The sequence below is a fragment of the Puma concolor genome, chromosome A2 (assembly GCF_028749965.1).
Source record: "Puma concolor isolate L17-30 chromosome A2, mPumCon1.1.hap2, whole genome shotgun sequence".
Taxonomy (NCBI): Eukaryota; Metazoa; Chordata; class Mammalia; order Carnivora; family Felidae; genus Puma; species Puma concolor.
The window spans coordinates 64,444,512-64,471,160 of NC_141668.1; the positions used below are offsets into that span (position 1 = coordinate 64,444,512).

Sequence of the window (26,649 nt, forward strand, 5' to 3'; positions counted from 1 at the left end):
TTCTGGGCAGCCCTGTTTTTTGAACGCACCTTAGATGGTTCTAGCATTCAACAAGTGCTGAGAACCCCTCAGCCCTGCTGGTGCCCTAGCACATTGCACCTGGCAGGCTTTTACAAAGAATCTGTAACATCTAATTACTCAATGCAGCCAAGCAGGCTTCTCTGCGAAGTACATCTAGCCTCTTGGCTCAGATTTCTTTCCTATGCTATTCCATGAGACTTTGTAAATGATTCTTTTCTCAGTATGTTTGAGAAAACAAACTTCTAATATTTACATTACAGGGAAATATAGGGCATAGATCAGAAGATCAGATCTCTAGATTTCTCAGACTTATTAGCAACTTTCACTACTGACTTGTATTTATATAATTGTCCAACAGGTGTTTATTTTCTCCCTACCTTACTTCAAAGAGATGATATAAATCATGCTAAATTTCATTAGCTTCTGTAAAGCATTATGGAAGCTTGGCAAAATGTGTTTAGAAAAGAATTGTAGATAATAATTTAATATAATTATTATTTAATGTAGAATTTTACCACGTTCCATGAAACCCAATATATTTTCTATGATATTACCTTGGGCTGAGAGTTTCTATGTGTAGTATCAGTTCACAGATAAATTTAGTTATAGAAAATATTCCTCACCATTACTGATAGGCCTCAGTTTCCACTTTGAAAATAGCAAGAAGAAAAAAGCTGGAGATATCACAATCCATGATTTCAAGATATACTACAGAGCTACAGTGATCAAAACAATATGGTACAAGTGCAAAAGCAGACACTTAGAATAGAGAACCCAGAAATACACCTATTCCTATCTAATCACTTAATCTATGACAAAGGATGCAAGCATTTGTAATGAGGAAAAAAGTCTTTTCAATATATGGTGTTGGGAAAACTGGACGGCTACATGAAAATGAGTGACACTAGAACACTTTCTTTCACCACACACAAAAATAAACCCAAAATAGATTAAATACCTAAATGTAAGACCTGAAACCATAAATTCCTAAAGGAAATTATAGGCAGTAATCTCCTGGACATTAGCCCTAGCAACATTTTTCTGGATGTGTCTCCTCAGGCAAGAGAAATAAAAATGAAAATGAACAATTGAGACTACGTCAAAGTAAAAAGCTTCTGTGCGGTGAAGGAAACTATCAACATAATGAAAAGGCAAACTACTGAATAGGAGAAAATATTTGCAAATGATATATCCAATAAGGAGTTAATATCCAAAATATATAAAGAACTCATACAACTCAACACCAAAAAAAAAAAAAAATCTGATTTAAAAAAATGGGCAGAGCACCCAAATAGACATGTTTTCAAAGAAGACATACAGACAGATGGCCAACAGACACAGGAAAACATGTTCAACATCACTCATCATCAGAGAAGTCCAGACCAAAACCACAATGAGATATCATCTTACCCCTGTCAGAATGGCTAGAATCAAAAGGACAAGAGCTCACAAGTGTTGGTGAGGATGTGGCAAAAAGGGAACCCTTATGCACTGTGGATGGGGACGTAAATTGGTGCAAACACCGTGGAAAACAGTATGGATGTTCTCAAAAATTAAAAATAGAACTACCCTATGATCCACTAATTCCGCTCTTGGAATAAAGAAAATGAAAACACTAACTTGAAAAAGTATACGCATTCCATGTTCACTGCAGCATTATTTATAATAGCCAAGCTGTGTAAGCAACCTATACAACTACCTGATAAATGAATGGATAAAGAAGACACAGACATACACACACCTGATATTACTCAGGCATAAGAAAGAATAGGATTATATCATTTGTGACAACATGGATAGACCTAAAGGGTAATATGGTAAGTAAAATAAGTCATACAGAGAAAGACAAATATCAAGATTTCACTTAAATGTGGAATCTAAAAAATAAAACAGACAAAAACCAGAAACAGAATCATAAATGCAGAGAACAAACTAGTGGTTGCCAGCGGGGAGAAGGGTGGATGAAATAGGTTACTGGGATTAAGAGATACAAACTTCTAGTTATAAGATAAATGAGTCACAGGGATGAAAAGTACAACATAAGAAATATAATCAACAACATTGTAATAACATTATATGGTGACAGATGGTGACCACACTTATCGTGGTGAATGCTGTGTAATGTATGGAACTGTCAAATCCCTATGTTTGTACACCTGAAACTAATACAACATTGTATGGCAACTATACTTCAATAAAAAAATTTTTAAATAGTGAAATCTTATGTAGGAAATGCTCATAAAAATAACAAAACTTTTTTTTTTCAACGTTTATTTATTTTTGGGACAGAAAGAGACAGAGCATGAACGGGGAGGGGCAGAGAGAGAGGGAGACACAGAATCGGAAACAGGCTCCAGGCTCTGAGCCATCAGCCCAGAGCCTGACGCGGGGCTCGAACTCCCGGACCGCGAGATCGTGACCTGGCTGAAGTCGGACGCTTAACCGACTGCGCCACCCAGGCGCCCCACAAAACTTTTAAAAGTAGAATTTTCCTTTTAACTCAAGATGACCAAATCACTAAAGAAAGCGTGACAGAAAATTTCTAATTGGACATGAAAATGAATGCTTTGTGTTATGCTTACTCTTTTGTCATTCATTTTGTGCTGCTATTTCTATAAAAGCAACAGATTATCTTATTTACTAGACTTAATTTTCCATGGTTAATTCAGACATGAAATACAATGAAATATACACTGCACTTATAAACTGCCAAAAGCCAGAATTGTTTAAAGAGTTATATTAATTAAAAAACCCTTTTCTTTCAAAGTTGCTTAAGTTTTTCTGCAAAATATATTTCATTTGATCATGGCAGCAATGTATTAAAACATGCTTTACATTTTAAACAGAAAAATCTATTTAAATTTTAAACGGAATCTTAGCAATCCATTAAATTTGAGCAATTTAAATTCTATCACGGGTGGATGATGTGTTTAGGACATCACATTTTAACAAAGCTCCACTGTACTGAAATAAATGTGTGCAGTACTATTAATAAGTTGTACTGACAACACTTACTTTATTCAGAGGTAGCTGGTTAAGACCACTTCACCACTCTGTGCACAAGGAAACTCTGTACTCAATTGGCCTTGTGCTTGTAATTTAACTCACCCTATTTTTTGGAAAGAGTGAGCTAAAAAAAAAAAAAACCCAAAAATGCAACACAGAGCTAAAAAATCCCTGAACTGATGTAATAGGTCGATATGTATTACTACAACAAAAAGTTTTCATTGTAATTTAAATTGTTTTATTTATAATACTTTAATGGGATTTATTTAAAAAGCCTGTTGTAAATCTGATTTAAGTAGACTCAACGTTGAAAATTACAAAGCAAACATGGTTTCAGGGGTAACTATTTACCCTCTAGGATCCTAAGGAATTTGACAACTCAACACTAAATGTTCTACTTCTTTGGGGGAAGGGACATAAAACCCTTTGTCAATATGGAAGCATCCATTTGCTTCAGAATGAAATGCACTTAAATTCTGGCAAATATTTGCTGATGTACATATTGCTTCTGGACACCCTACAGTTGAAGTTTGTGAAATTACAATTAACTCTTGATATACAATTAAAGGAAAACAAAATTACTCTGGATAACTGGAAAAGTACATAAGACAGTAAATATAAATCTGCTACAGGCAATTCATTTGGACCACCAATAATAAGAAATAAAAGCAACTGAGTGAAATTTATGGAAACAACCACACCAAGGACAAAGTAGACGTTTCCAAAATTTCCTTTAAACTACGTGGTCAGAGTTAACAAAACATAAAAGTGCAGTCAAACCTCATTTGAGGACAGGAAGTAAGAGCAGAAATAAAACAATGCTCAGTGATGTCCTTGAAGGGAAACAAGATTTCAGAAGCTGAGTTTAAGGAGCACCCACAACTGCCCATGTGATGTTGACTCATAACATGCAAGGAATTCATCACAGACTCATTATTCTTTTGTCTTTTACTGAGTTTTTTATTCTAGATACATCTATAATTTTATAAAAGGAAAAGAGGGGCCAGACCTCTTCCTTTCCCTTGCCTCTACTGGCTTTATTTTTACTGTGTGTAGTTTTCCCTTAGATCTAGTTAACTAAATATAAAAGTTTACTCAGATATCCCTTTCTGCTGGAGGCTCTCTAAGCATAATTTAAACATGGTAATGACTTGTGAGATACCTCCTGTTTCTATTTCAAAACTTTAAACCATGACTTTATTTTTTTTTTTTTTAGCTTTTAGACGAACAAGTATTTATTTACATCCTGTTTTGTTGTTGAAACCCAAACAAGGCCAATATCATTCACTGACCCATATGTGTATTTTTAAAAACACCTCTGATTGAAGAATGGAAGATGAATGGATTGTGTGTGTATGGCCACTAAAGGCTTGATGACAAGAAAGGAAGGGATTGCAATATGAACTAGGGCACAGCAATGGTGATGGAGAAGAGAAGAATCGAGCAATAGCTAAAAGGTTAAAGCCTACAGGATTGGTCTACAATGCCCTTTGGATGTATCCTGTAAGACCGGGAGACCGGGGACATGACTTGCGCCCTTCTAGACTAGCTGCTGGTAGTGATGTCACGAGGTGACAGCTTTGGGATCATTCCTTTCACAACGATAGTGGGAGGTGGTGAAATTATGTTCTTTATACTCTTCAGACTACTTGGAAAATCAAACAAGTTTTATCATTACTTTTCATCAAAATAATTTCTGCCAGCCATGTAAGTTGGTGACTTAACTATTTTTAATTCTGTTTACTGGTTTTTCAGACACATAACCCTGAATTTTCCAGCACCTTTAGATATTTGCCATATTGAAATGGTTTTCAATGTTAACTGTACAATAAAATGACCCAGGTTGAGGCCCAAAAACTACTTACACCGAAGCCCCATCCCAAACCATTAAAATCAGAATCTTTAGGGGTCAAATCATATAGGCATCAGTATTTTAAAAAACTTTTCCTAGTGATGGGGCAACTGGGTGGCTCAGTCAGTTAAGGGTCCGACTTTGGCTCAGGTCATGACGTCATGGCTAGTGAGTTCAAGTCTGGCCATCCAGCTCTGTGCTCAGAGCTCAGAGCCTGGAGCCTGCTAAGGATTCTGTGTCTCCCCCTCTCTCTGCCCCTCACCTGCTCACAGTATCTCTCTCTTTCAAAAATAAATAAACATTAAAAAAATTATTCAGATCTCTTCCTAGTGATTCTAATGTGAAACTGAGAATTAAAACATGAATCATATTACCTTGGGAGTTGTCTTTCCTAGGGCCCTTGTAATGTGTCTGTGTCTGCATTCTAGCACTTCTCACCTTCTACCTTGTCATACCCCAAGGCTTGTATGTGTCTGTGCCTCTCACCATTTGAGAGCACCTGGAGGCCAAAGGTTAGCTGGTTTCCATTGTTATACTCAGGTACCCAGTGCACACTAAGTGCACAATAACTATCATTCATCCCTACTTTTGTTGCAGGGTAAATTTTAGAAATTTAACAATAGGTTTATCTTTCCCATTATCTTCTCTTGCTGCCTCAAGGCTTTCCCCTCATCATTCTAATGGAATGCATTATTTTTGGGTAATGACAAATTTATTCAGAACAAAGATTTTGTCCATTTTTTTGTTCTAAGGTAAACATTTTTAAGTGATAGCAGACACAAAGTCTGAAAGCCAACATAGGTTTCATTTAAAAGAGCTTTGATTTTGTTAAAGTTCTCTGAGGGAAGGAGTGAGGAAGCAACCAATAGAAATTTGGTTTTGCACAGCAAGAACCAGAGTCTTGGCCTTAGGGGCCAGAATGTACTGCAGGAACCAGGGAGCAGGCAGCGCTGTGAAATGGTGTAAGGCTGACTTGTCAGGTCCAGGGAGAGAAAAGTAGATTACAGGAGAACTATAATCAGATGCAATGAATCTTTGAGAAGAGCTCAGTACATTCCCTTCCAACATATTTGTCATATATTCATCCATGACCTTGAGCATTAGAGGAGAAACACCTGTGGGCAGTGTCCAGGCAATCAGACCAATGTCTACTGGTACAATGTGGGTACAGTGTCCCCACAACTGCATGTGGCAAAAATAAGGGAAAAATATGTATGGGAAAAATAAGGCAGAATTCCTGAGGGGCTACTGGAATGACTGACAAAACCAGAAAGGGTCTTGCGGTGGATATGCGGACATATCAGATCAAATAAGGCCATAGATATTTTTCCAGCAAAAATCTTGGGACAGAGACCAAAGCCCAAAGCTTAAAACCCAAAGCTCAAGAATGAATGAAAGGGCCAAGACTCAATGAATGATAGAGAGGAGTGAGGGCTAAAGCCTGCAAACCAGATTCACTTCCGATGTCAATCTCGTCCCCCATCCCAATCCATAATATTACACAAACATCCCCTGTACCTGATGGATGGAAAAGAGAATTGGTGAGATAAGTATGATTTGCTTTAATGATAAACAAAGCTCACCTTAATAGGGCAAGATTATTTTATTTTTAACCCTTCTGCAGCAATAGAAGCTTAACTATAAAGTAACGCTGAACTATAGATGAAAAAAGAGAATTACATCTCTATATACATGACTGCATGAGACCATATGCTTTATGTTGGACAGATGTACATTTGTTGAAACATTTCTTGAGTGACTGTACTTTCTGGGCCTTATATCATAGACAAAGTGAGTGAGTGAGGCTAATAAGTGAGTGGAGAGGCAATATGGAAAACGCTCAAAGTAAGTGTGCATGGTAACAGGAAATATGAGATAAAGGATTGCCTAATTTTACAGGAGCGTGATGTGGGACAGGGGAAGAAGGGAGGAAGAGGTCAAGGAGTACATTATAAAGAAGCAATATCACAGTTGAATATTAAGGATGAAATGATAATGGGATGCTTACCAAAGAAAAGTGTTGCAGAGGAAAAGTGGATTCTAGGCAAAGGAAATAATGTGTGTAAAAGCAAAAACATGGTGACTTGAGGGGAAGTCTCATGCCCAGCACAATGAGATAGTACCATGGTGATGAAGAACACGGGAAGGATTCAGGAGACACTCAGGAAGTAGAAGACAGTAGACCTAGTGACTGAATGTGCAGCCCCTGGGAGAAGTCATCTGGATGACTTCTGGATTTGGGGTTGGAGGTCTAAATTACTGGTAGCTTCATTCAACTCATAAGAACAAGAAGATACAAAATCATTTTGGAATCAGAGGGTGAGGTTGTAGGTTCCATTTTTAGACTTGTCCAGTGAGGTTCTTGTGATATACACAAGAAATATCTGGGAGGTAGTGTGAAATACTGACACAGAGCTCAGGCAGATTTACCAGGGGGTGAGTAGTTGAAGCTTTGGGTGAGGATATGTTTGCTCAGTAAGAATGAGTAAAGAGACAATGATAAAAGTGGAATCCTTTAAGGTCAGGAACAAGACAGGGATGTCCACTCACGCCACTGTTATTCAACATAGTATTGGAAGTCTTAGCCTCTACAATCAGACAACACAAAGAAATAAAAGGCATCCAAATCGGCCAGGAGGAGGTCAAACTTTCACTCTTCGCAGATGACATGATACTCTATATGGAAAACCCAAAAGATTCCACCAAAAAACTGCTACAATTGATTCGTGAATTCAGTAAAGTTGCAGGATATAAAATCAATGCACAGAAATTGGTTGCATTCCTATACACCAACAATGAAGTGACAGAGAAATCAAGGAATTGATCCCATATACAGTTGCACAAAAAACCATAAAATACCTAGGAATAAATCTAACCAAAGAAGTGAAAAATCTATACACAGAAAATTATAGAAAGCTTATGAAAGAAATTGAAGAAGACGAACAAAAAAAAAAAAAAAATAGAAAAAGATTCCATGCTCCTGGATAGGAAGAACAAATATTGTTAAAATGCCAATACTACCCAAAGCAATCTACATATTCAATGCAATCCCCATCAAAGTAACACCAGCATTCTTCACAAAGCTAGAATAAATAATCCTAAAATTTGTATGGAACCAGAAAAGACCCCAAATAGCCAAAGCAATCTTGAAAAAGAAATCCAAAGCAGGAGGCACCACAATCCCAGACTTTAAGCTATACTACAAAGCTGTAATCATCAAGACAGTATGGTACTGGCATAAGAACAGACACTCAGATCAATGGTACAGAATAGAGAACCCAGAAATGGACCCACAAATGTATGGCCAACTAATCTCTGACAAAGCAGGAAAGAATATCCAATAGAATAAACACAGTCTCTTCAGCAAGTGGTGCTGGGAAAACTGGACAGCGACATGCAGAAGAATGAACCTGGACCACTTTCTTACACCATACACAAAAATAAACTCAAAATGGATGAAAGACCTCAATGTAAGACAGGAAGCCATCAAAATCCTCGAAGAGAAAGCAGGCAAAAACCTCTCTGATCTTGCCCGCAGCAACTTCTTACTCAACACATCTCTGGAGGCAAGGGAAACAAAAGCAAAAATGAACTACTGGGACCTATCAAAACAAAAAGCTTCTGCACAGTGAAGGAAACAATCAGCAAAACTAAAAGGCAACTGACAGAATGGGAGAAGATATTTGCAAACGACCTATCAGATAAAGGGTTAGTATCCAAAAATCTATACAGAACTTATCCAACCCAACACCCAAAAACAAATAATCCAGTGAAGAAATGGGCAAAAGACATGAATAGACACTTCTCCACAGAAGACTTCCAGATGGCCAACTGACACATGAAAAAATGCTCCTCATCACTCATCATCAGGGAAATACAAATCAAAACCACAATGAGATACCACCTTACACCTGTCAGAATGGCTAACATGAACAACTCAGGCAACAACAGATGTTGGCGAGCATGAGGAGAAAGAGGATCTCTTTTGCGTTGTTGGTGGCAATGCAAGCTGGTGCAGCCACTCTGGAAAAGAGTATGGAGATTCCTCAAAAAGCTAAAAATAGAACTACCCAACGACCCAGCAATTGCACTACTAGGCATTTATCCACAGGATACAGGTGTGCTGTTTCAAAGGGATACGTGCACCACCATGTTTACAGCAGCACTATCAACAATAGCCAAAGTATGGAAAGAGCCCAAATGTCCATTGATGGATGAATGGATAATGAAGATGGGGTGTGTATATATATATAATGGAGTATTACTCGGCAATCAAAAAGAATAAAATCTTGCCATTTGCAACTGCATGGATGGAGTTGGGAGGTATTATGCTAAGTGCAATTACTCAGAGAAAGACAAAAATCATATGATTTCACTCATATGAGGACTTTAAGAGACAAAACAGATGAACATAAGGGAAGATAAACAAAAATAATATAAAAACAGGGTGGGGACAAAACAGAAGAGACTCATAAATATGGAGAACAAACTGAGGGTTGCTGGAGGGATTGCCGGAGGGGGGGATGGGCTAAATGGGTAAGGGGAATTAAGGAATCTACTCCTGAAATCATTATTTCACTATATGCTAACTAATTTGGATATAAATTTTAAAAAATTAAAAATTAAATTAAAAAAAAAACAAAGACTCATGGGGGTGGGCAGACCAGGCAAAGAAGAATGAGAAAGAATGGCTTGAAAGGGAACAGCAGCAGGGAGCCAGGTGAGGGGTGATGCTGAAGAAAATGAGGTGATCAACAGTGTCAACTGCAGCCCAGGAACGGAGTGGGTACTGTGCAAAATGTCCACTGGATTTAGCAGAAGGCACTGCTGATCATAAGATGAACAGATTCAAAGAAATGGTGGGAATGAAAGTCAGGAAGCGTGGGTTGCAGACTGACTGGTAAATGAGGAAGTGAAGACTGACATTTCAAAGTAGCAGGAGGGAACAATGAGAGAGGGGGTGATAGGTTATAAATAGCAAGGCGAGTGGGACAAAACTGACCAAACAAGTTAACAAGGAAACAGAACATGCCCAACAGCACAATTAGTAACTCACCACAGAAATTCCTCCTCCTATGAAATCCAACTCTCCCCTAGTGGCTGATGCTGACACATATTTCTGAAAGAATTAGATCCAGATCCCAAACTTTGGGAATATGGACTTTTTTCATTATCACTCACCTTCTGTAGTTGCTGATGGCTTTGTTGCAATATATTTAGGTGCGATTTCTTAGTCATCTACAAGTACCTCAACTACCTCATAGCTTTAAAAACAGTGGGGAAATGATGATTAATAAATTCACCAACATTAAAATACAGTTCAAAAGCCCTTCTCCAAAGATTCAGTACATTCCAGGTTCCTAAGATCTAGCCATGTTCCATATTATTTTCTGAAAAAACATTAAATATAAGATAGCTATTCTAAATCATCTTCTAAAATGCTGATGATTGGGGCGCCTGGGTGGCGCAGTCGGTTAAGCATCCGACTTCAGCCAGGTCACGATCTCGCGGTCCGTGAGTTCGAGCCCCGCGTCGGGCTCTGGGCTGATGGCTCAGAGCCTGGAGCCTGTTTCCGATTCTGTGTCTCCCTCTCTCTCTGCCCCTCGCCCGTTCATGCTCTGTCTCTCTCTGTCCCAAAAATAAATAAACGTTGAAAAAAAAAATTTTAAAAAAATAAAATAAAATGCTGATGATTTTCTTAACTTTCAAAGTGATTAAATTGATTGCTGATGATTTTCTTAACTTTCAAAGTGATTAAATTGATTGAGGTGGTTACACTGTCATATCTAGGAAATATTTACTGTAGTCTCATATCCTATAACAGCAAATATATGGCATATCATATTAATGATAGTGATTGTTTATCAAAAAGGTTGGTTTCCCTCAAACACAATCAAAATATAGGATTTAGATAATATCCATAACCTTAGTCTTGGCCAGCTGGCTCTAGTTAGATGAGAGCTTTAGATGTCTAACCTACTTTTTTCATACCTGTATAATAAAACAAACTTGAAGAAATTGCACTGGCTTCTTTTTGTACTCTCTAATGCAGAAAGTGGCTATGAAATTGTGAACTCAGTTACTCCTATTAAAATATTATAATAGAGAAAATTTTGTTCTGATGTCCTTCTTTGTTGACTGTGACACACCTCAAAACTAAAGTCCCCAAGGTAATTGCAAGATCTTATCACCGTTTAGAAATTATTGGCAACATACCAACTGGTTAAAGGTTAGTAACATAAAAAGAGATCATGTGAGTAAAAGAGAATGTATGTAGTACTCCAATGCTTGATTCTTACGAGGGTATCCCTTTGGGATGTAGAATATTTCTACAAATAAGAGATAATCCAACCCAATGACCTCCACAACAAAATTTCTCCAAACGTCTCTAACCAGGCATGAAAGCAGGAGACAACTTGGAAGTCATTACAGGTAATTAACTATACAAATGAAATGTAATTTACTAATAAACGAATAACACGAATGTCCTTGAATCTCATAATACAGGCTCTGCCCCTATTTTATGAGCCTATATTTATGGGTCATACTCTTCCATGGCAGATATTACCCATGGGAAGAGAAAATATGTCATTGGAACTACAATCTGCTCAATACTTGCTCAAGAAAATAATAGATGATTTCATTAACAAGACTACTTTCAGTAGATTTTAAGGTAGATTAGACATAATTCTGAATTCAGTAGATTCTGTTATAAAGCCACACCATCTTATATCCTACCAAGTTAGCTTAGTATAGTGAAAAGAATATAAATTAAGACTAGAAAACCCCAGGTCACACCCAGGTCACCACCCAACCTGTATCAATGCAAGTGACTTGCTCACACCCTGTAGGACTTTTTTTCTCTAGTGAAACCACAAGGACACTGTCATTTCCAGATGTGACTCTGTGTCAGAGGAGACTGAATCATAGTCAGCAAAGGTTAGACGTACCATCAGAAACCAGAGTCGAGACGGAAACAATAAATGAAGAAGTTAGGGCTTGAAGAGGTTAACGACTTGCTCTAGATGAAAGAGTAGGTAGTTGGAAAGCTGAACTGGAAGCCATTCATGGTAATTAAACAGATTACTGCATGTATGGAGCAATTACATTACACATACAAAGTTATGTTAAGAAAAATATTTTCAAGTAATGGCAGTAATGAATTACATTATCAACGGGAAATGCTCTTCCGTTTAGGGGCCCCAAAGATTATCTAATCAAATACCCAGCTTTTATCGATGAATCTGAGGTTAAAGTCAATTTGGACAAAGACTGAAGTCTTTTTTTTCTATGAAAAATAGTATCTTTTTTTTAAACATTTATTTATTTTGAGAAAGAGAGAACACACGCAAGCAGGGGAGGGGCAGAGAGAAAGGGAGAGCGCGAATACCATGCAGGCTCCTCGCTGTCACTGTGGAGTCCGATGCGGGGCTCGATCCAATGAACGGTGAAATCATGACATGAGCCGAAATCAAGAGTCGGACGCTTAACTGACTGAATTACCCAGATGCCCCGAAAAATACTATCTTATATGTTAAAACACTTCATGAATTATTAGAAGATAAAGGGCTAGAAAATGTTAAGTGGTGAGATGAATGTTGAGGTAGACAATTTATTATGTATAGGCTTGAGAGACTCTGAATGTTTTAACTGGCTTTGGAACTGTGTGGCTTGATGATACATGTGGGCATACATTTGTGTAAGTTATGGTGTTGGCCTCAGAGAAAGAGGGATGCAACAGTGTCTGTTTTCTGCCTCGACCCAAGGGTCAGGACTTGAGGTGGTTAGAATGGGTTAGCATTTAAAGTTGAAAAGGACTTTTCCAAGAAATTCATGGTGCGATTCAGGGAAGCAGTACTGCCATTTTGGGTGCATATGTCTAAGTGTGACACTGAGAATTGTACTTTGGGCATTAATATTATGATCTCAACTGTGTACACAAGCTGGTGTGATCGAAGGCAGTTGAATTACACACTAGCAGTAAAACAAAACAAAACAAAACAAAAAAACAACTATAGGTGTCTCCTTAGAGAAACCCATGAAGTTTATAGCTTGGGGCCATTTTCCAAACAATTTATAACCTTAGCACACTTAATCTCTGTGCTGTCACCAAATTAATACTGCTTAAACAGAACCTTGACTTTGTAGCTCTATTTTCAAAATCCTTAGTGTCCCTTCTCTGTGCATGTGGAATAAACACTTTGGGCTTTTGTCTGATGCTTTCAACAACCCCCCCCCCCAAAATACTGCCCAAGGAGAGGTAGTAAAATAAAACATGCAGGTGGGAATCTGACATCCTGAGGGTTCAATCTTGGCTTCACCATTCCCTGGCTGTACAATCTTGAGCAAATTCCACAGCCAGTGCAAGCCTCAGGCTAACCGAAGCAGTACAGGTCAGAGCCAGTCTCTGTACAATGCTTGGCCCAGAAATGTTAGGAACAGTGAGTAGGATGCTGATGTCCATGGTGTAGTGAGAATTATGATCATGAGGAGGACGTGAAGGGCATCATAAATGTGCTCGTGTCTTCCCGCCTTCTCAACTTTGCCCACGGGTTTTCAATGGTAGGGAATGCCTTTTATTTCTACTTTATTGTATTTCCACCTTACAAAGTTTAAAAGCCCCAACTTCAATCCCGCCTTCTAGAGGCCACACAAGACCCTGCAATAATACTTCTTTTCAAGGTAACAATGATTAGTAAGTATACCTGAACTTAGAGGGGCCTCTCTTCCTGGAAGAAAAAATAAGTCAGATGTTGCCCATCCCATTAAGATGATACTTGATATTTTACTTGTGCCTTTTAATTTAAAATAATAAAAAAGTATGAAATAATATAGTGTAGGGTACGAGTGATATATATACTAAAATACCTCCTAAAACCCCTCAGGCAGGCTGTTTAGACTCATCCTGTATCCATTTGAAATTCTAGAAACTGCTTTCTGGGGAGATCAATTTTCCCCTCACATAATGTTTTCCCACACCCAGTTAAGGACAAAAATAATTAGCGGAAGCTCTGTTCAGACAGAAGGGTAAATATATTAAAAATTATTCAATGTGTGTTCTATGGTAGGAAGAACTAAATCACTGCTCCATTCTAAACCTATCAGAGAAAATAAAAACTTTGAAGTCCCACTTTGTGTTATTTAAATACTTGCCAATTTGTCATATGATATGATTGCCTCTCACATAAACATGACCTCTTTCTAGTGTGTAGAAAAGGGGATTATCCTCCATGGCAGGTACATTGGATTTGATCTGATGACAATTCACTTTCCTTTAGATGTCTGCATGTATATATAAGACTTACCGTGCCAAGGTCAATGATGAAGCAGTCACCCTTGTTGAAACTGTCCCAGCTAAGAGGAACTTCTGTGGCCCTGACCACTCTTCGACCCTTCACATGCAGGAGCCTCTTAGCAGTCAAGTCATTCGTGAGAACATGATTTAGCCCAGATGCCACACCTCCAGCCTGATCAGTGGGAGGAAGAGAGAAAACAAAACAAAAACAGATGAGGCTTCTAACTAAATACAAAAACATATAAAACCAAGGTGTACAAGCCAAAACTGCCTGTCAGACCAAAATAAAACTGCACCTAAGAACATGTGAAAAATTAAGTATGCAGAGGAGAATGACTTGGCAAATCAACATTTTTTATTATTTTTTTTTTTTTTTACTTTTTTTTGTTTAAGGCCTTTTGTCTTTCCTGTTTCCATTCAATTTAACATTGCAAGTTTTTACTTCAGTGCATAAAACCTGGTACATAAATGAGAGGAAGCAGTAGCTCTTATCCTTTGGGAACTAATGATTCTCAAGTCACTGAGTGAGAAGGCAAATAAATTTCAGGGAAGAAGGAGACAGGCAGATGGGGAAGACTCACAGGTAACAAGAACAAGAGAGGAGAGACTAGACACCCCCAAATTCCCATGACACACACAGTGATAGGACAGAGAAGGGGGGGATGAATACTGGCTAGGTATATAAGTGGATCCTATTTATGGTCTCTGTTATAACATTATTAAAAAATCTTTCTTCCTTTTGTTTCTTAATATGCAGGCCTGAATATTTATACCCTAAATTTGGTTGCACATCCCAAAACAAAACAAAATGAAACTATGTTCAATCAAAAAAATGTTAAAAGACAGGGTCACCTGGGTGGCTCAGTCAGTTAAGCGTCCAACCTCAGCTCAGGTCATGATCTCACAGTTTGTGAGTTCGAGCCCCGCATCAGGCTGTGTGCTGACAGCTCAGAGCCTGGAGCCTGCTTCACATTCTGTCTCCCTCTCTCTCTGCCCCTCCCCTCCTTGCATTCGGTCTCGCTGTCTCAAAAATAAATAAACATTAAAAAAATTTGTTTAAATAAAAATTGTTAAAGAAAATAATCAGATCAAGTACATCTTCTTACCCTATTTGTAATCAGGCTTTACCTTTTCATTGTTTTCTACAATTAAATGTTAGAAACAATAATATTTATTTATTTCCATAATTAATTATGAGGCAATATGCATAATAAATATGTAGTGTAAGCAAATCACTTTTATTGCTCAAGCCTCCTACAATAATATGGTAAGAAAATCAGCAGTATAGGAAACCTGTAAAATAATCTAATTTTCAACTTTATTACATAAACATACACAGTAAATCCAAAGAAAGAAGTTAAGTTGCCTATGTAACCGTCAGCACATTCTTGAAATTACCACTGACTTTAAATTTCCACCATTCTCCAAGAAAAGACCCTCATAAATAGAAAGGTTTTATTAGTATAGGCTAAATGTTGACTTTGAGACAACTGTAACCACAAATTTTAAGAAATACCTAATAATTCCTCAGCCCATAATTTTACAAAGAATGCCATAAATGAACAAACTAGGTATTATACAATAAAAATAAATATAAGTTTTCATCTATATACTACTGTTCTTGGCCATTTCACTTTTTAAAAAATAAGTACATTATCACCTGATAAACAGTGTAAGAACACTGTTATTTGAAAAAAGTTATAAAATACAAAACAGACTTAGACCGAGGATACTTACATAACATTTAACCTAATGTCGTATAGTGAACCATCAGAGTGATAACCAGTCTGAACATTTAACAGTATTTTAAAAATTAATTTTGTCTTTAATATTTGATGTGAGAAAGGCACAAAAGAAAAACTGTAAGCTTCTATATGTTTGTATTTGATAGTAAGTAGTTCTGTAATAATGTTTGAATTAACCCTAGAAACTCCTAGTCTTTCTGCTTTCACAAGGCAGAATGAAAGCAAGGTACGTGATCCTGTAAATCAGTGGCACCATAAAGTTTTGCTGACTGATGGATGTTTCAAGGTCGCTATTACAATCACGGCTGAGAGCTGGGTCTTGAGCTTGGGAAAGGTGTGATTAACCAGAGATTTAACATAAGGGAGTAGTGGCAAATAACAGTCATCTATAACCCCCTAACCCCCTTAAAAACCTCATTAAAAAAAGGAAACCCTCACATCATTTAAATGACATGAGGAGATGGTCTTAATGTTGCCTAGCTGAATCTTTACATTATACATGGTAACTAAACATGACTGTTGTTGGCTTGGTAATGGTAGGCTTTGCCAAATTGTGTCCGTTCCAAACAGACACAATCCCCTGTTTCATAGGGTAACCTTAAGTAAGAAATTCATGCCGATATTTGAACCATTTATTTATGTTTAGAGCATCATAGTATAATGATTACCAGCTTAGGCACTGAAGTCAGATGGGGCCCTAGTCACTTAACAGCTATTAGATCTTGGCAAGTTACATAGTTCCTTAATCAGTTTGCTTAGTTACCTTAATAGGGTGGCAATTCTGGAAACTGCAGCATGGGGTACTACTTGGATTACATGAGATAACACCCACGAAGGGCTTAGCACATTCTTCGAAGCATAAAATTAAGTATAACATAATAGTCTTTGCTATTCTGGGTAGCAAGTTATCTTTGCTTCCACGTTTCCTATCAAGTACTTTGCAACTGTACGCGTTGTCATCTGCTCAATGTCACTGATGATAAGACAGTGAATTGATTTTTTTCCTGATAAATTTGACCTCCATTGGCAAATATCTTATTTCTAAAATATGCTGATTTGTGGCGGTTTTGACATTGATAATTAGAAGATAATTATCTTATAACTGTAAAACTGCTTTTTCATGTCCACTTTTAAATATGTATCCAGAAGTTTGATTTCAGTAGTCCCGCTAATAGCCAGAAGGATTAATAATACCACAAGTTCTTACTGATTGCATATGCACTATATATGTATTTTATTATTTAATTTAATCTTTAATCCTTACAACACCTATTTGAGGAAGCTTGTTTTATACCCATTATATATTTGGGGAAACTGAGCACAGTTGCCCTGAGGCAAACAAGTTATATGTAGCAGAAATGGGTTTATCACCAAGATGATGTCACAGTAAATGCTTTTAGTAACTACAAGACCCAGCTTATTCAAAATGTTGAGCTCACTGACAAAGGAAGTTTCAGGATCATTTGACAAAAACTGTCGGAACTCATGTGAATTAAATAAAATTGGAGGCAATGGTTTCATATTTAGGGTTGTTCACATCCTAGAGTGAAAAGAATGATTTTAAGAGAGAAGAGAACTTATTAAGTATTTATTCTCATCTCCATGGCATAACAAAATATTCATTAAGGCTCTGACCAGGTAAAAGTAGAAACAAACCCCGTCACTGTAATAGACAAATTTAATATATATTCAGAATTCTGGTTTAGCTCTGAGGTTTTAGGTCTTCAATAGGCTAATATGCTCAAAGGGTGAGGGTCAGCAGAACACCTGTTAGAGCAGGTTTGATTTTGAATAAGATTGCTTCCAAACTGTTTGTTTAGGGAGGTATTTCTCACACTTTCACTGAACACTCTTGGGGGAAGGGGGGACTGTGAAGGGTGGCCGGTCTGCAAGAGTCATGGAGAGAATTCCAGAAAAAAGGCGGTCCTTCGTTAAAGGTTGCCTTAAAAGGAGAAAACCATTTAACTTGTTTTTGTTTTTGTTTTCCCCCAAAACAAAGCCAGTTGATGCTTAGTGTTTCAGGCCAAAACACATAAATGGGGCACATATGTGTGTGTGGTGGTATATGTATACTTGACTTTGTGAGGCTGAACCACACATATACTCAACTCAGTGTTGTTTCATTTGTATCATTTCCGAGATCAAACCACACTATTTGGGAAATGTGTGTATAGCTCTTGCTATTAACTAAAATAATAACTGTTATAAATATTATATTAACCTGTTCCAGAAAAACTGAGATTCCCAAGTCCTGGGTTATTTGCAGTAGAATAGCATTTAAAAAAAAAAAAAAAAAGTTAATACCTAAGTTGCCAACACTTAATTTTTGAAGTAACTCCACAAAATTTTTAAGGGCTTTCCTGTGACAACATGCCTGAGGGCTCTTAACTTCATTAAAAATTGACCTGTTAAATGAAATTAAGTCAGAATTTTTCCCATATTATACCCACATTCCACAAGCGTTTAATGAGCACCTACTGTGTGTCCAGCAGGCACTGGTATAAATCAGTAAACAAAACAGACTGAAGCAAAAGCAAAGCAAAAACCCTGTCCTTCATGAACATTCATCCTGTGAAGACATGAGGTGTGAATGCATGGGAAGAGAAAGGGGGTCATAATGGAAACAATTCGAGAGAACTGCTTACCTTGTATTTCAGACCTCCTTTGAAGTAGCCAACAAAGTCAGTAGATTCATGGCCTTGAAGTTCTCTACTCTGTACCGGCTTGCCACCCAAATAGTCATCCATCTGAACAGTGAAGATGGCAGCAGCTGTGCCTTCATCCTGAGTACACTCCTTTCCTGAAATTGCACAGGACAGCACGTCACTACTCGAGCAAGGAAAAGGACTAAGGCAGAACTTCTGATAAGAAAAAGCTCAGATATTTTCTTTGAGTTACACAGCAATATAATAAATGGTCGTGGGCGGAACAGTCTTTTAGCAGAAATGGTGTAATATAAAAATACTACTTTGCTAATATCTAAAAGAATTGTTTTGCTCTTGCTTTCCAATTCTCTTTAAAAATTTTTCTAAAAGAAATACTGACGTCTGTATACGCTTAAGAAGATATAACACTATATTCTAGTAGGATTCAGATTCATTTGGTAACCAGATCAGACTATGAGAATGTTTTCCAATTGTTTCGGCCTTTATTACCGTCGATCTTCAGGCTTCCAATAAGTCACTATGTTAATATTTGTAAGGAATATGAACATCATAGGCCATAGATAAATAGCTTTAAAAAAGCAAGTGGTTTGTAGAATGGGAAAATGAGTGTAACTTGACCTTACCCCTCTTTTCAAGGACCACAGTCCGCACTTCATTATCTTATTGGTGTAAGATCCTATTCTCTGAGGGGAAAGGGAGAGTAAAGGAAATAGACGCTAACAGCTGTTGAATGTGAATGTATGTACTATTATCCCAGGAATTTAACACACAACACACACTTAGTTTTCACAATTCTAGTACAGATCCCATCTAGCCAACCTCACTGAGGTCAAAACACTAATCCACATCCTTCAGTGTACACAAGGACCAGAGCTGGGACAGTCCTGAGAGGAACTCAAATTTTATAAAAGACATTCCAGAACCCTTGCTATATTTGAGCTGTGTGCAAGTCATAAATGATTTTAGAAATAACAATAGCTAACATGTATACATTTATAGTATCCTTGCACTGGGCCAGATACTGTGCTAGTGCTTTACATGGATGATCTCATTTAATCTTCAAGCAACTGCATGCAGCAGAAATATTTCCCACCATGTCATAACAAAAGAAATGGAGGCTTAGAAAGGCCAAGTAGCTTCCCTGAGGTCATAAAGTTGACCTTTGGTAGAACACAACCCAGAAGCGGGTTGCCGTGATTCTGAAGCACAGGCTTTTAGAAACCACAACACCAATAGAGAGTTTTTATACTCAGATTCTCACAGCAGAAACATTCTGTGATAGCTGGGGTAGTTATTTTCCTCCAGGTGTAACTGATGTAGAAAAGTGTAGAAGTTATAACAATACTATAGTTCACCTGAAACCCCCATATGGTGAGTATTCACTAAAACTGAAGAAAGGAAAACAGTCAGCTATATTAATTTAAGAAGTGTATTTATTTACATTCCTCCCTTACTCTCAAAGGGGACCTGTATAGCTAGTTATCTTCTCAGGAAAAAAAAAAAATCCACTAGCTAGAAGAATATTTGCCATGATATCAATTTTGTGAACTTCTTGTGGTCAAAGGAAAAAAACACATCAAAGTTTACAGTCCAAAAGAATACTAGTATCATTCTTCTGCCCACTTTCCCATCCATAAATGAGAATACTAATAAAGGCAAAGATGTAGATTTGCACTGAGATGTTTTAAGAGGGAAGCTTAAATCAAGGTTAATATCAGAAGTGTTAAGGATAATGTGTTTGACATAAAACATTAATGAGTACAAGTTGAAACACAAATTTCTTTGGACAGATGTAAATAGACAGGCATGCAATTAATGAATGAACTGGAAGTAAGTTAATTAAATTATGCTATCATTTGTCGATGCTTGTGTACTGTGTGTGCTAGGTCAAGGGATATCAGTATTAATAAACTAGAGGGTTTGCTATAAAGAAGTTGAAAGGTCCTAAAGAAACCAATACCAGCCTTTGAATGTGAAAACTAGAATCCAATTCAATGATACCATGATGCAATTCTAGCAAGTGTTCAGAAACGTATGTACTTGCTCTATGAATTTTGCTTATAAATTCATTTATTTTCCCTTTTCTGATTTAACCAGTGTCTTTCAAGTTATGTTACGTTCTTTTGTGTTATGTCCTTTTATATTATGTTACATTGTACTTGTACATAGGCTGCAAACTTGCTAAAACTCTTTTGGGGATGTGATGATTTTATATATAAAACAGATTAAAAGGGAGGTTTAATAACTAGGTTAATCAAATAGCCATCCGTGATAAAAACTCTTGCAAAGTTAGGAATACAAGGGAATATCCTCAGCTTAATAAACAGAATCTACAAAAAACACACAGCTAATACAATTCTTAATAGTGAAAGACTGAATGTTTTCTCCCTAAGTTGGAACATGGGAGGTCCACTCTTACTACTCTTACTTAACATAACATGGGAAGTTCTAACCACTGCAATCAGGTAAGAAAAGGAAATAAAAACATACATTGGAAAAGAGGAAATAAAATGTCCCTATTTAGAGATGACAGGATTGTCCATATAGAAAATATGAAGGAATCCACAAAAACAACCCCCAAAACTCCCAGAATAAATGCATTCAGCAAGATAGGAGGATAAAGATTAATCAATAACAAAAACCAGTCACATTTTTTTTGTACAGAAACAATGAACATGCAGAAATTGAAATTAAAAACACTACCATTTACAATCACTCCAAAGAAACAGGTATATATTTAATAAAACAGGTACATGATCTATATGCTAAAAATGATAAAATGTTGATAAAAATATCAAAGACTGGGGTGCCTGGGTGGCTCAGTTGGTTAAGCATCTGACTTCGGGTCAGGCCGTGATCTCAAAGCTCATGAGTTCGAGCCCCTCATTGGGCTCTGTGCTGACAGCTCAGAGCCTGGAGCCTGTTTCAGATCCTATATTTCCCTCTCTCTCTGGCCCTCCCGTGCTCACTCTCTGTCTCTCAAAAGTGAATAAACATTAAATTAAAAAAAAATCAAAGACCTTAACAAATATAGAGGCATAATAAGATTATATGACCCAATATAATTAAGATTTTAATTTTCCCCAAGTTGATCTACAAGTTTAATGCTATTCCTATCAAAAGTACAGAAAGGTTTATCATAGATTACACAATTTTATTGTGAAATTTATATGAAAAGGCCCAGGCCATGGAAGAGCTAAAACACTTTTGACAACGAAAAAGAAGATTGGAAGAATAACTCCATCTGATATTAGGATTTACTATACAGCTACAGTAATTAAAACAGTGTGGTACTGGTGGAAGGAGAGACCCATAGATCAACAGACAAAATTTGCCCCAGTGGTAACATTTTTCAAACTATAGTATAGGTTGGTATAGTACAGTATATTAAAGCACAAATACAGGGGTGCCTGGGTGGCTCCGCTGGTTAAGCGTCCAACTTCGGCTCACGTCATGATCTCACAGCCTGTGAGTTCGAGCCCCGCGTCAGGCTCTGTGCTGGCAGCTCAGAGCCTGGGGCCTGCTTCGGATTCTGTGTGTGTCTCTCTCTCTCTCTGCCCCTCCCCCACTCATGCTGGCTCTTTCTGTCTTTCAATAATAAATGTTAAAAATTTAAAAAAAAAAAAAAGCACAAATACATAAGTACAGCACAGCACAGAATGCAGACACCAGGATACAGACATTGATACAACCCACTTATCTTTGTCATATTTCCCCAAATTCACTTGTGCTGACGTGTGCCTTTGTACATTCAGTTCTCTAAAATTTGATCACATGTGCAAATTCATGTATTCGTCATCCCAGTAAAACAAACCGTGCAGTTAGATCACCAAAAACTCCCTTAAATGTTGCCCTTTCATAACTACCACCACCTCCCACCTGCACCACCCCCTTCCCACCCCATTCCTAACCCCTGATAACAACGAATGTAAAATTCTATAATTTCAAGAATGTTTTATGTACACGGAATCATACACCAGGGAACATTTTGGCATTGCTTTTTCTTTCACTCAGCAAAATTTCCCAAGGATTCATCTGAGTTGTTGTGCGTATTGATAGTTCTGTTCCTTTTTATTGCTCCGTAGTGTTCTCTGGTATAGATATACCACAGTTTGTTTAACCAGTCACCTGTGGAAGGATATCTGGGCTAATTCATGTTTTTGTCTATCCAAATAAAGCTGCTATGGACATCTGTGCATAGGTTTTTACATGAATCTAAATTTTCATTCCTCTGGAAGAAATACCCATGAATGCAATTGCTGGGTCATATGGCAGCTGCAAGTTTAGTTTTATAAGAAAGTGTCAAACTCTTCTTCATAATGGTTGTACCATTTTATACCCCCCCTAAGCAATGTATAAAAATCCAGTTTCTCAGCATCCTCACCAGCCCTTGTATAGTCTAAGTTCCTTGTATTGTACACTGCATACTGCAATCCAATTCTTTGGATTTTCAGTGCCTCGCAGACAGCCAAGCACAGACTAGATATACCACACATGTTTGCTATTCTCAAATACATTTATGTAAAGTTTAAAACTGGAAAGAGAAAGGATCGAGGTGAGCGGATGTTTGTAGTGTAGGCCCAGGATGTGACAGAGTAGCTTTATTACCCAGTCATGCCCATAGTCATGATGCTCTAAGGAACTAGAAGCAGAAGGTGGATGCATTTAAACTGCTAGGTGCAAAGCTAAAAATATTTTTTAGGAAGGACCAATGCAACAACTTTTAAGTTATAGGCAACAAATTATTATTTTGTAAAGTAAATAAAGAAACAATAATAAAAGGGAATAATCTAAGATATGCAAGGGCATCGCAGAAAGCCAATGAGGGAGAGAGCAGGGAAGAGGGCTCTTCCTCTATTCTTCCATTCTGGGTCCTGCTTCTCCTTGTTTCCCCTTTCCTCCTCTCACTTGGCCTGTTTCTTTTTTCCCTCCAATGCACCTTTTCCATCCCAACCTGGTTCTAATTTCAATGTCTTTCATCCTCCTTCCAAATGATTTATAGTCAAACCTCCTTTCCCCCCGAACTTTCAGCTCTCCCTCTTGGAACTTTTTCTCAGTCTGTCTCTCTGATTAACCCTCATGAACTCATACAAATTCAGGTCCTGGGTAGAATATTTTGGATGAAATACAGCTAGCTTCAGGGAACTAAAGTAGGAAGAACTGCTAAACAATTCCATCTAAAGGCCCTGGTTACTATTTTACTCTAAACTTTTCCATGCTCCTCATGATTTTCTCTTGGAGTCGATCCCTCCCAATTATCCTCATTTTCCTTTTTTCCGTCAAAGCTGCTCTACTTCCCTGTGTCCCAGAAATACAGACACTCTCTTTTTCATGGTGTTTAGCACATTTTATCTGTGTTGTATCACTGTTCATCTTATTGTATCTTTGAGATTATAAACTTTAAGGGAAGGCTCATAAATTATTCACATGCAAAAATGCCTTACACAATGTTGGGCATACTGAGTAATTACTGAATTCACTTATTACTTAACATACTAATAACTTCAGCTTTAGCAAGTCTTTAAAATCATGAAGTGTTTCTGCCCAAGGCATTTTCTATTACAATTTTTGAAATTGGTGACACCTAAATGAATAATGTGAATAATGAGTTAATGTGAACCTGTAAACCCTAAAAAACAATTTGCTTAATAAGCTTCTTTGGATAAGAAAGAATCTATAAAATAAGAAAAACAAAAACCAAAAAAGATTTAAAAAAAAACAAACACCTGTATTCACAGCCCTCTTACAGTCTCACAACAAAGTCAAACTTAACTGTTGTCTACAGCAGGATACAAAGTCCTTTCACACCTTAATTGACCAAAATTTCAAATGTGGCATTTCAGACACTCTTATTCATTCCAGATCCAAGTTCTGAATACATAAACCAAGATGAGAACATTACTATTCTCTCTGGCATCATTCATTCGTGAACATGGTTTTATATTAAGGTTTCAGTGATTTCTGGTGTAAAATTTAAATCAATCAATGTCTAATATGATAGGAATAGTGACACTACACTAGGAAACCACAATGTGCTTGGAACTCAGCTTGCACTCCACCAAGTAAGCACAAAATTGTAATATTGAATGCTATAATAAAAACAACCCTTTTCCCTCATTATAGTTCTCATTTGGAGCGTCTGCTGAGGTGTTCACTACCACTGAGAGCATCCTTTCTCAATGTTTTCTGCCATTCTATTTCTTAAAAGCTTCAAACGTTAGAAATAAAAATGATGGTTTTTCAAGGACCTCAAAGTGTGTGTGTGTGGTTTCGTGTTCTCCCACAGGCTCAGGAATAAAGCTAAAAATATAGAAACAGAAGTCTAGGGGAGGCAATCTAGTCTAAAAAGAAGGCAGTAAGTCTCAGATAATCGGCACGTTGTTAGAAGGGGTGTGCCCACTGGCACAGGATCTTACGGGGAGAGGTTGGACATTCAGGATGTTTACGAGTAAAAGTAGAAGGTGCAAAAAGTAGAACACACAAGGCCCAGTATTCTGACATCCTGGCACGAGTGCAGCCCAAAATAATTACTACTGCTGAAGGAGCTGTTTTGTTTCGCACGGTGCCCTTGTTCAAGTAGATAAATAATAATATTTTTTAAAATAATTATCATAATTGAGCAACTCATCTATATGCCATATAAAGCTATTTATTTATATTGACGATATCTGTATTTTTTTTTCCTCTCTTCCATCCAGGGTCGCCAATACCTGATCAACAAGAATTTCTGTTAGCAGAACGCGTGAGCAAGTTGGTCTTGATTTAAAGCCACCCAGAGCATTAACCGCCGAAATTTGCGGACAAACAGAAGCTGGGGCCTAAAGGCAAAAACTAAAAATAAATTAATTAGAGAAAAGGGAGGGGGGAGCGGTTAGTTCTCGCCAGCTGCGGCGGATGCCTGCAAACTTGTTTGACTGCATCTCCTCCCGGACAGGGAAACCAGGACTGAACTTGTCGCAAGGAGAGCGGGACTTGGCCACAGCCGGGGTGCGCTAAGCAGCGGCCCTGGGCGGGCGCGGGTTTGCAGAATGTAAGGTGAAAGGGGGAGAATCTGGGGGAACCAGTCTCCAAGCCCGGGTGATGCGCCTGACAAAGCTCAAAGTCCATAGGATAAGATTGCTCCCGACCTCGCCGCGCCCCGCGTTTCCTGCCGCGTTCGCACGAGCGGGCTCTGGCGGGGAGAAGGCGGCCAGTCCAAAGGGGGCGGTCGGGAGGGGGCGCGACAGGCGCGACGGGTCTCCGGGCCCGCCCGGTTTGCGACTCCCCTCTCCCCCAACTTCACCTGCACCCCCCCCCAACCTCCAGCCTGCAAATCTCAGCTTAGCCGCCTCGCCCCACCCCGACCTGGGCGCGTCGTGGTCTCGCAGCCTGCACCCCCTTACCTAGCCAGAAGTGCAGGCGGTAGGAGAAGCCCCGGCTCGCCCTGGCCGTGTGCAGCACCAGGTACGCATCCCCGACGTAGAAGTCGCCGTAAACGCTCTCGGGCACCGGCACGAGCTCCAGCTTCTCGACCCTCCAGACCTGCAGCCCCGCCTGCTGGCCCGCTCGGGCGAACTCCTCGTGGTACAGCCCGTGGGCCATTGCTCCTGCAGGCAGCGCTCTGGGCAAGGGGCGGGGCACCTCGTCGGTCTTGCAGTCGGACTAATCCGAGATGGGCAGAAGAGACTGTGCTCCGCGACTTTATAGAGCGCCCTGCGGGGAGGCGGGGCTCGGAAGCGGGAGGGGCTAAATACCCTAGGCGGGGTTGCTAGGGTAGCAGGGGATCCCGTCTCAATCGGAGCGATGCGCCTAGCACCCACCGCCTCCGCCCTACTCTGAGTTAGCAGCAGATTCACAATCTCAGAAATCGTGAGATCCGAGAGGAATTTACAGACACTCCTGGAAATGCCTCCTAGTCTAAGGAAGGACATTTTTTTCGATATCAGATGGAGGAGATTAACAATTGAAACTCTGACGGGCGCAACGTTCTTTTAAAAAGAAAAATGACTATCCAGGTAACAATCATAATCACCAACTCCATCATTTCACTTGCCAGTCGCTCCATCTCTGATAGCCGAAATTTCC

General features: G+C 38.5%; 1 protein-coding gene across 1 annotated transcript in view; it reads right to left on the minus strand.

The window, feature by feature from the left end:
• Positions 1–26,255, minus strand: part of SCIN (scinderin) — an 83,098-nt gene extending 56,843 nt beyond the window's left edge. Inside the window, exons 1-3 of the mRNA XM_086695208.1 lie at positions 25,968–26,255; positions 18,565–18,719; positions 14,185–14,346 (exon numbers count right to left, since the gene is read on the minus strand). Of these exons, the coding sequence (XP_086551334.1) occupies positions 14,185–14,346; positions 18,565–18,719; positions 25,968–26,166 (516 nt within the window). The 5' untranslated portion in view covers positions 26,167–26,255. The remainder of the gene's footprint in view (positions 1–14,184; positions 14,347–18,564; positions 18,720–25,967) is intronic.
• Between the last annotated feature and the right edge of the window lie 394 nt (positions 26,256–26,649).